General features: G+C 37.1%; 1 protein-coding gene across 2 annotated transcripts in view; it reads left to right on the top strand.

Annotated features, from left to right (window-relative positions):
* The window catches only part of LOC106874278 (uncharacterized), a 160,897-nt gene that overhangs the window by 120,384 nt on the left and 28,493 nt on the right, over positions 1-12,020 (top strand). For both annotated transcript variants that reach the window (XM_089338313.1, XM_014921952.3), the window contains 6 exons: positions 2,065-2,136; positions 2,331-2,390; positions 5,928-6,065; positions 8,958-9,009; positions 10,238-10,375; positions 10,603-10,685. In XM_089338313.1, coding sequence (XP_089194439.1) covers positions 2,065-2,136; positions 2,331-2,390; positions 5,928-6,065; positions 8,958-9,009; positions 10,238-10,375; positions 10,603-10,685 — 543 coding nt within the window. The remainder of the gene's footprint in view (positions 1-2,064; positions 2,137-2,330; positions 2,391-5,927; positions 6,066-8,957; positions 9,010-10,237; positions 10,376-10,602; positions 10,686-12,020) is intronic.

Raw genomic sequence — 12,020 nt, 5'->3', positions numbered from 1 at the left:
TTCACCCATACCACACAAGATTCATTCCACACACAAAGATTATGTATAGTTTTCTGATAAATACATGCATGCACACACACACACACACACACACACACACACACACACACACATAAAATTTCCAGGATTGAAGAGAACCAGGTATTTAGATAATGAAAGCACCAAGGTAAGGTTAGTGATAGTATGACTGTGTACAAACAATATATAACGGCATATACATACTCACTAAAGTAAATACAGATTTTTTCCTCCAGTTATACATACATTCACAAATTGCTGACTGAATGCACAATGTCTCATCAAAGTCATACATGGGTAAACTCACTGCACCTATATATATATATATATATATATATATATATATATATATATATATATATATATATATACGATGGGCTTCTTTCAGTTTCCATCTACCAAATCCACTCACAAGGCTTTGGTCGGCCCGAGGCTATAATAGAAGACACTTGCCCAAGGTGCCACGCAGTGGGACTGAACCCGGAACCATGTGGTTAGTAAGCAAGCTACTTACCACACTCCCACTCCTGCGCCTATATATATATATATATATATATATATATATATATATATATAAAGGTGTTGTAAACAAAGATAGTGACTAAAGCATTTTATACCAGGCTTCAAAAAATATTTCCCATTATAACAAGACAATACACCCAACTGGTCTGTAGAGGAAATCCATCCACAGATATTTATGATCCTTAAGATACAAGCACTAATTTGATGCTTCCACAGGGGCCATGATATTGATAAGCTTTATCTCAATAGAAAAGAGGGAAGAAGAAATTTAGTATCAGTGCAGACAACCTCTGAGTATCTTGTGGTATATCTCAAACAGCATCTGCTAAAGAAAGAGAGCGAAAATGACTATATCAAGCAAGTGTTCAAACCTTGTATACTACAAAAAGTTTATATATTGGTTTCCTGTAAGTTTAAGGTTGATGTCAATATTAAGTATAACCTCTCTTGGACTCATAACCATTACATCATTTTGCACTTTAAAAGTTATGCTTTTGCAATCTAGGGGCAGGACAGTCATGAAACACCTAATGAACAAGAAACATCATAAGCACCTTAAACTTTTAAGATGTAACTGAAAATGTCAATTATATCCCATTTTGGGGGGAAGGTGTTACATAGTACCTGCCAAAAAATGTCAAGTTACTACTTCCCATTGTAACATTGATAGGAAGGATTGCCCTGGACTAAATATAGAATACAGATTTATACAAAGAATATTAGTGGTACATTCGTATCAAAATTTCTACCAAGTGTTAACATAAGAGGCATGAAATAATTGTTTGACAGAAAAATAAAATTATGGCCAGTCACAGTAGCCAGCCACCTTGCAGATGTGAACACTTCTTCCAAAATCAATAAGAAAGAGAATATTAGTGAACAACTGTCTCAAAACCTTCAGTTTCACTATCCTAATTATAAATTCATTTTTATACCAATAATTATTGGTGCACTTGGCTATGTTAGTAAATGTAGCTTGAAAAGCTAGGACTTTCAGACAAAGAAAATGACCAGCTAATAAACACTTTACAAATACAATCTTTAAGCAGAACTAAAAATATGCAAGACAACATGTAACTCTTTCTTTCTGTTTTTGTTATCCAAATTCCAGGAGTGAAGCTTTCGCTATGTTCTCTTGTTAGAAACCAGCACATTTCTTACAGGAACAATTCAAATAATTGAATAAAAAAAAAGGAGAGAGACAGACAAATACACACACATAGGAACATACATGTACAAGAGATATGCATACACACATAGGAACATACATGTACAAGAGATATGCATACACACATGTTAAGCCTACATACACTTATCTACATGAACACAATCAGAAAGAGAGAGGGTGTGTATAGATATATATATATCTTCTATAAGCCCAGGCAGTACCATTACACACACAAACACACGTGTGTGTGTGTGTGTGTGTATAGTGTAGATAATTGTGTGTGCATGTGTTAAAACCATTGATATCTGTGTATACAGGCACAAACTAAATTTCTTCCTTTAACCTATCTATTGCAGAAAGACAATGCAGTGTCACTACAGGAGTCCAGTGTGTTTCTGTGCGAGAAACTGGAGGAGAATGTGGCTGCTGTAAGTATATTTTAATATGTTTGTACCAGTTGAGACAGAGAGGCAGGTTATAGCAGATTGGTGTCTGTATATGCATGTGCGTATGGGTTGTATTCTTAAATGTAGACATAGGTATGCATTTGTTAAAATAGATGTGGACATATAAGTAATTGTGTGTGTGTGTGTGTCTAACAATAAATATTTCTATATTCCAGGCCAAACAACTGACCAGACACTGGATTGAGAAGTGGCAAGAAACACAAGATATTTTAACAGTCAGTATTAGTATATCTCTCCCTTTCTCCCTCTCTGCTGACCACCACCGGCTACTCTCTATTTTCACCACTGTACACTATTTCCACATATGACTGCCACCACAACATATTCTACTATATACTTCTGCTGCCACAACACAGCAGTCTTCTGTTGTTGAGATATATCACTGTTCATAGTACAGCCTCACACCACACTTGTACCACAGCCATATCTCACCATTCATATCACTGCTATATATTATCATCATCATTTAACGTCTGTTTTCCATTCTGGCATGGGTTGGACGGTTTGACTGGGAAGCCAGGAGGCTACACCAGACTCTAGTCTGATCTGGCAGTATTTCTACAGCTGGATGTCCTTCCTAACGCCAACCACTCTGAGAGTGTAGGTGTGGGTGCTTTTTTTACGTGCCACCAGTACAGGCCAGCGGGGGCTGGCATCGCCCACAATTCGGATGGTGCTTTTTATGTTCCACCGGCACGGAGGCCAGTCAAGGCAGTGCTGGCATTGGCCACATTCGGATGGTGCTTTTTACGTGCCACCGGTACGGGGACCACAACTACAATTTCCATTTGATTGTGATTTTGATGTTGATGTACTTGACTCAATAGGTCTCCTCAAGCACAGTATGTCACTCTATGATCCAAGATACTTTTTGAGTGGGCTGGTTATGCGACACTGGTGTCGGTTACAGCTGTGAACTCACTTTATTTGCAGGGTCTTCTCAGTCACTGCATATCTTCAGAGGTCCCAGTCTTTCGTCATTTCCTCTGTAAGGCCCAATGCACGAAGGTCATGCTTCACCACCTTATTCCATGTCTTCCTAGGTCTCTCTCTTCCCCAGATTCCCTCCACTGTTTGGGAGTAGCATTTCTTCACACAGCTCTCCTCATCCAGCTGTAGTATATGACCATACCAACGCAAACATCTCTCTTGCACACCACATCCAATGCTTCTTATGTCTAACTTTTCTCTCAGGGTGCTTACACTCTGTCGTGTGTGCACACTGACATTACACATCCAGCAGATCATGCTAGCTTCATTTCTTTCAAGCTTACACATGTCTTCAGCAGTCATGGCCCATGTTTTCACTGCCGCGAAGCATGGCAGTTTGCACTATATATTTATATATATATATATATATATTTGTATGTATATATATATATATATATATATATATGTATATATATATGTATGTATATATATATGTATGTATATATATATGTATGTATATATATGTATGTATATATATATATGTATGTATATATATGTATGTATATATATGTATGTATGTATATATATGTATGTATGTATATATATGTATGTATATATATATATGTATGTATGTATATATATTGTATAAAGGATCATGGGTAAGGCCAAAGCAATCCGAAATAAATGCAAGGTAAATCACGAGGAAACAAATATATGAATTAATGTAGACTTACTTTGTATTCAATATTTCAAGGTTATGACCCCATTTTCAAGAACTAGACGAATGTTACCGATGTGCATGTGTGTGTCACACACACGCAATATATTCTACACAATGCTTCACAGTAATTATTCCATTATAATATATATATATATCACCACCACAAAATAGCTCTAGCAATGATGATACATGCTACCATTACTTACTGGCAGTACCAACAAGGTAACTACTACATGATCACTTGACAAATAGCAGCCAGATTTCCCTTAAATAATACTATCCATCTTAAAGAAGGAAGGCTAAATTAGGTTTTGTAGTCTTAGATACAGTCTAAAATAAAAATGAGGAAGCTTCCATATGGTTGCTTGACCTGTTAGAAATAGCAGCCAACATTCTACTGCCTTAGCCCTTTAGTATTTAATCTGGCCGTATCCAGCCCAAATATTCTACCTGCTTTACGTTCAAACTGACCAGATCTTGCCTCTCACACCTACCCTACAGTGTCATTCTAAAAATATACCAACTCACCAATGAAATCTTGAAGCTACAAAATAATGCAAGATTAATTCTAAATGGTGTGAATAAATGAGCAATACATTTGACAAAGAAATCTGAATGCTAAAGGATTAAATAATGGATACTGTAGTCCAATTAATACATACCCTTAAAAAAGGCGGTGAGCTAGCAGAAACATTAGCACACCGGGCGAAATGCTTAGCGGTATTTCGTCTTTACGTTCTGAGTTCAAATTCCGCCGAGGTCGACTTTGCCTTTCATCCTTTCGAGGTCGATAAATTAAGTACCAGTTGCATACTGGAGTCTATCTAATCGACTGGCTCCCTCACTACAAAATTTTGGGCCTTGTGCCTAGAGTAGAAAAGAATACATACCCTTAAAAAGATGGGAGAGTCATACCTGGAGTGTCTTTGAATCAGAGTTGACAACAATACCATTACACACTATGTCATACTACTATTCATGTGTCACACCAACAAAGAATCCTCTATACAGTCACTTAAATTGCTAGAAACAGCAACCGAATCTCCCTGTCATCACACCCCACCAGCTGAAGAGGATCTTTTCAGTTACTGCCACAGATTTCATATATTTTCAATTTTGTTCCAATTGTTTTCAAATCTGGTTAAACTGATTTAGTTTTGTATGCTAATAATGAAAATGAAATTCATTTTTATCGTAAATTTATAAATAAAAAATTAATAACTTTTAAAGTTTGCAAATTCTGGGTAATTTTAGCCAATCAAAAACCACCAGTATACACATGACCTTAAATCTCTCATTTGGTGTCTGTTTCCATAGTAAGAAGCAAAGCTGTCATCTGCTCTGTTTTCATCATAACAAAGATGCTGGGCAATTGTGACACTTTCACCAGTGCAACCACCACCACCACCACAAGTTTTGATGAGTGATGTTATTTTGTGCCTGTGTTATTTTTGTCTGTTATTTTGTGAACAGACAGCTATTACACAGAAAATGCCAGTTTCCAATTCCTGTTTTCTAATTGGACTTAAAATTATCAAACGTTGAATCTTTGTAAAATTTTTCTAAACTTATATGGGAATAAATGAATCTAAAAATTGAATTCAGCAGGAAAAAGAATTATCAATCAATATACCAAATTTGGAAATTTTCACTTAATTTTAAAATTCCTAAATCTGTGACAGTAACTGAAAAGATTTTTAAAAGAAAATAAGTGAATTGATCACAGCTGGAATGCCTTTAACCCTTCAGCATTCAAACCAGCCATTCTACCTGTTTTTTGTTCAAACCAGCCAGATCCAGCTTTTCACACCCACCCTACAATGTCATTCTAAAAGTAAACAATAACATTATTAAAACCCCAAAGCCACAAAATGATACCTCATTAATTCAAAACGAGAATAAATAAGCATTACATTTGACAAAGTAATTTGACTGCAAAAGGATTAATCATAGATCGGCTCATTGAGGGTTGGCCTGTGGTTAAACAGCATAAACAATATTCATGCATCCCCTTATCAATCTCTGTAACTGTTATCATTTAAATGTGTCTAACTGTTGTATCAAATGTTACCTCTATCATTCTAAGTGTCATCAATTTCAGGAATCTGATCTAAGCATTCGTCGACCTCTGGGTAAGAGATCAAGTTCAATGGGGGTCATAGTTGACTCCCAGCAACCTCATCTTCGTGGAATGGATGATGATATTTTGAATACTGGAATAGTTCTTTATTACTTGAAGGTTTGTAATAATTTTTCATTTTTCACCTTTGTGACTGGGTTTAACTTAGATCTCTTCCTACCATGTCCTCACTGCACACCAGGATCCCGCTCCTGGGACTACTTTCTATCCTGGCAGATTTATCATCATCATCATCATTTAACATCTGTTTTCCATGCTGGCGTGGCTTAGATGGTTTAACAGGATTCAGTAAGCTGCAAGGTCCTGTCTGGCTCCAATGTCATTTTTGGCATGGTTTCTAAAGCTGGATGTCCTTCCTAACAGCAACCACTTTACAGACTGTACTGGGTGCTTTTTCCATGTCACATGTTAGCATAAATGCATACAGAGCATCTTATTTCTTGCAATATGTCTTATGTAGCTAGACTATACATGTGTGTCAATGTAAACATGTTTATTTGCACATGCTTGAGTGCATACATATGTATCTGTTAGTCTGAGCTAGGAGAAAATATTGCCTTGCTTAAAAACGGGTGAGATTTGGAGAGAGGAAGAGCATCTGACTGTAGAATTGGCTTTGAAGATTCATATCTGACCCATGCAAGCATGGAAATGTAGATGTTTTAGATGTTTAAACGATGATGTTTATACATTCTGTATATATGTGTGTGTGTGTATGTATATATATATATATATATATATATATATATACACACACACATACACACAAACATATACACACACACACATACACACAAACATACACACACACAAACATAAACATACATACAAACGTACACACACGCACATGCAGTCAGACAGGCAGACAAAAAGAATGCAGCTCTGATAACGAACAGTCAACAATTTTTGCAAAGGTTGCAAGATGCAACGAAAATTTTAGAAAAATGAAGACGTAAATGAGGGGAAATTAAACTGGTGAATGCATTTATATATCTATCTATCTATCTATAAAATGGCAAGGGAATTAATTATGTCATGGACTTTATTAGCTTACAGCTGTTTGTTCTGAAATGCTCTGATGAAACTATAAGGTGCTATACATGTATTCAACTATGAGTGCATTGCATCTTATAGCAGAAACAGCTGTAAGCTAATGAAGTTCATAACATATGTGTCTTTACATATCCTTATAAATTGATTATAAATATGGCAATGATGAAATTATCTGTTTTTTTTTTCTTTTTTATTTGTTTCATGCTGGGGCATTGTCATGAAGGATTTTAGTCAAACAAATCAACCCCAGGACTTATTTTTTTAAAGCCCAGTACTTACTCTGTTGGTGTCTTTTACTGAACTGCTAAGTTACAGGGACATAAACACACCAATACCAGTTGTCAAGTAGTGGTGGGGGAACAAGCACAGACACAACAATACACACACACATAGAGACATACATACATACATGCATGCATGCATGATGGCCGTCCACTCGTGGCCGAGGAAGACCATTGCTGACCTTCAGGAACATTGTGCGCTCTAGGACTAACTTATATTTTGCATTTGCGGCTTCGTTGGTAGCTAATGAGCCCCGCTCTTGACAAGCATACATGACTGCAAACATTGCAAACCAAGCTTTCCCCATTCACTACACCAGCAGTGTGCTTTTGAGCAGCATGCTTAAGTTCTTCATGCAGAATATGTGCTCTGTCAAAGGTGTTGACCCCCCCCCCCATCTCCACTCCTTAACCTGCTTCTTTCATCTGTGGCAATGACAGGCATTGCTCTCCCAGTCAGTCTCCTGCATATCACAGGCCTTTAATGAGGACTTGACACTATATATATATATATATATATATATATATATAACTGCCTTCCTTCAGTTTCCATCATATAACTGGCTTCTTTATAGCCGGCTCCCTTCAGTTTCCATCTACCAAATCCACTCACAAGGCTTCAAGTCAGCCTGAGGTTATAGTAGACACTTGCCCAAGGTGCCACGCAGTGGAACTGAACCCAGAACCATGTGGTTGGGAAGCAAACTTTTTACCATGCATCCATGCTTGTGCCTATAAAGAAAATCTTTCATCTTTTGTGGGTGACACTCATTTAGCCACCCAGAATGTTTATCAACTGATATGAAGTATCTTCTACTATAACCTCTGTCTGACTTATATCTCATGAGGAAAATTTACTATGGAAAATCATTGTGTGTGTGAGATAGACAGATTGTTTGTTTCGGTGTGGTTTCATATTAGCCTCTCAGTGAGGGCGGTGACATTTGTTTACATCCCTTGTAAAACATTACCCTGCCCCATTACTCAGCAGTTTGATATGCAAAGATCAGTGAAATAACAATTATCTCACATATTTAAACAACTACAGGTTGGCATCAGCAAGGTCTTATGGCCATTAAAGTCTCCTGTGACCCACAGCAGTGTGAAAGTAGCATCACATGTAAGAACAATGATGATGATGATGATCATGACGATATCTTTGCAAACTATCAGGGTATATTGATAAATAAATGAGAGTTAGGAGTTAGATAAACAGCAGTTAAAGTATGTGTGTGAGAGAATTGCTGTTAGATTTGTAAATCTAGAGCATTCTCTCTCTCTCTATATCTCTCTCTCTCTCTCTCTCTCTCTTTCTCTCTCTCTCTCTCTCTTTCTCTCTCTCTCTCTCTCTCTCTCTCTCTCTCTCTCTCTCTCTCACACACGCACACACACACACACACACAAAGCTGCTTAGTTGTAAGAGTTGACGGTTTTAACTCACAATGTCTTCATATTCTACCATTTACAAGGCCAGAAGGAAATAAGATATTATTGACAAGAATATGTTACAAGTTAATCCAAAGATCCAGTTTTTGACAACAGAACAATATTGTATAAAATGGATGGGATTCATTTTTTATATTAACATTACTGTTGTTGTTGTTGTCGTCATCGTCATCATGATGCTGATTGTTTTTTATCTATTTTTGCTCACCAGGAGGGGAAAACATTAATAGGAAGTGACCTGGCTGATAGAGAACAGGACATTGGTAAGTTATGGTGGTGTGTGATGGGTGTATCTAGTGGTGTTGTGTTTAGTGATGAGGCATGGGGTACTGTGTATAACAGTGTGCTATGATGGTGAGTATTGATGTGTATAGTGTTGGTGTGGTATATTTGTATTGTAAGCTGTGATGTGTGTTGGTGTATAGTAGTTATGCGGTGTGTATAATAATGTGGTAATGTGTACAATGTCGTTGGTGGTGGCTGTGGTGCTGCTGCTGCTATATTTGGCTAAAAGATTAAACAGATTTAATCTGAAGCTGCCATTGTACAAAAAAAAAACACAATTTATTATAAAATACCTTCATAACTAGTAAACAAAGCATTATTATGACTGACAAAATTTATTAGCACATCAGTCCAAATTCCTTATATTGTTCGGTTACATTTTCTAAGTTCAACTTCCACTCTGGTTCACTTTCCTGTTCATCTTCCTAGAGTTTGTAAATTAAATACCGGTCAAATACTGAAACTGTTTAACCCAACTACAGCCATCTTCCCTTAAAATTTTCTTCCTATGGTAGAAATCATTGTTATTTTATTAAAATGACTGACAGAATCAGTACAATGTTGGGTAAAAACCTTGCAATACCTAGTTATGTCCCTTTAGGTTCTGAGTTCAACTCCTGCCAAGGCTGGTTTTGACTTAAATCCTTTCTAAATGAATTTAGTAAAGTAAGTACTAGGCTCAATTTTGTTATTGTTGTTCCTTGTCTTTTTGTAAGTGATTCTGTGTAAACAAACCCTCACCATTTTATTTTCTTATTTTTTCTCTGCTTTTGTCGATTCCCATGACACTCTTTCACCATCCAATTCCATTATTATGAATTTGAATTGGGAGCTTGAGTCATAGGGAATCTTTCATGAGCTGATTACACAACCCTGAATGCCACCCCTGTAGAAGCATTGTAGTTACTCTCTCTTGATAGAGCTTGGTGATCCTGACTGTTGAGCTTCTAGGATTCCTCCACTCAGCATCTATGTAAGAAGCTCAGTTGATCTCTTCTGCTACCTCTTCACAATCCACCTTGCTGCAGTCCCATGACTTCGCCATACCCTTAGCAGGGTGGCTGAACAGGTGCTATGCCCTGCCAAAGGGCAGGGTATGGTCGTTACTGTTCAAAATAACCACATACCCATACCACTTAATTTGTTCTTATTATTCCCCTCATCTGTTGTCTTTGTGGTAAATAAAATTGTTTTTGTTGTTTTCAGTTCTAACTGGCCAAGATATACAACCAGAACACTGCTTTATCCAGTTTGTTGATGGCACAGTTATCCTTTACCCACGTCACAATGCACCGTGTGCCATAAATGGTATTGAAGTAACACAACCCACAAAGTTAACTCAAGGTAATTTTTCTTTTTTTTTCTTTCTTTTTTACCATCAGGTTGTTTATAAAATATCTCACTGTGCAATAAATGTTGATGATGGCTGTGATGATGATTGCTGATAACAGTGTTGTCTATAGCTATCTGTATCTCTCTGCATAAATGTCTGTCTCATCGCATGTCTATCAATCTTCTGTCTTTGTTTACCTAACTCTCTATGTCTGTCTGTCTTTTTATATCTATTTCAGGAGACACAGTCAGGATTGGTGATAGTCTTCAGTTTCGCTTCAACAACCCTGCAGAAGCTGCCAAACTGAGAGAATTTATCAAGGTATTGTTGTGTTTTTCATTTGGTTTACACACCTGTATGTATGTTGGTTGAGCAGGTGAGGGAATATTTTGAAATTGATAGAGATAGATAGTTGTGGTGGTTTTGTGGTAAGGTGGAACTTAAGGTGTTGGACCACTAAAATCTTGGTTCATGGGGTTAGCCATTTCTTTGTGTTGTTGCTCTGGATTAAAGTAATCGAACTTTATCTTACCTCAGTTTGTCTCCTTAACAAACAAGTTGCTTGCTTTTTCACAGCTGTGTTCTTTAACATTGGAAAGAGTCTCAGGTTCCAAACCTTATCACGATCATCATGTTTAATGCTTCCATGCAAAGCTTACAAACAGACTATAACACAGCTGAACTAGCACATATATGAACCAACTTCTCAGAAACTAACTATAATAATTGTTAATGCTTTTAGACCAGGTACATGACACAGTCAGAAATACAAGCTCTAAGTTCTTGGTTGATTGGCAAGCAAGAGTAAAAATACAAAAATGTGTTAAGCTTTGCTACAACCATTGTATTAATGCGTTTAGGCAAAACATACAACTTTTCTTGTCCTAGTCTGAGATCATTTGAAACTTTAATGGTTTATGAGAAGATCTTTAGAGCTTAGGAGGAAATACAATAATAATTTATTAGATGCAGTTGTGGTGATAGGTGCAAACATGGCTGTGTGGTAAGAAATTTGCTTCCCAGCCACATAGTATTGGGTTCAGTCTCATTACATGGCACCTTGGGCATGTGTTTTCTACCATAGCCCCATGCCAACCAAAGTCTTGTGTATGGATTTGGTGAACAGAAACTGAAAGTTAGCAGTATTTCATCTGCCAATTATGAAGGCGGCGAGCTGGCAGAAACGTTGGCACACTGAGCAAAATGCTTAGCGGTATTTTGTCTGTCGTTACGTTCTGAGTTCAAATTCCTTCGAGGTTGACTTTGCTTTGCATCCTTTTAGGGTCGATAAATTAAGTACCTGTTACGCACTAGGGTCGATGTAATTGACTTAATCTCTTTGTCTATCCTTGTTTGTCCCCTCTGTTTAGGGTATATACGTGTGTGTGTGTGTGTGTTAATGTTTTCTTGCCTTGACTTTGCATGATAACTGTAAACAAGTGTCATCATAAAGCAAGCAGTGGTCCATTTCCAATCATCTGTGAAAACATGTCTGATCATGGGGAAATATCACCATACTTCAAAACAGGTGACAGTTGGTGTCAGAAAGGGCATTCTACCATAGAAAATCTGCTTCCAGAAATTCCATCTGACTCATGCAAGCATGGAAAGGTGAACAGTAAATTGATGATGAGTACAAGCTGGAGGTGGCGTAGT

This window comes from Octopus bimaculoides, chromosome 20 (assembly GCF_046866305.1).
Source record: "Octopus bimaculoides isolate indiv1 chromosome 20, ASM4686630v1, whole genome shotgun sequence".
NCBI lineage: Eukaryota > Metazoa > Mollusca > Cephalopoda > Octopoda > Octopodidae > Octopus > Octopus bimaculoides.
This window is presented reverse-complemented; position numbering and strand designations above follow the sequence as displayed.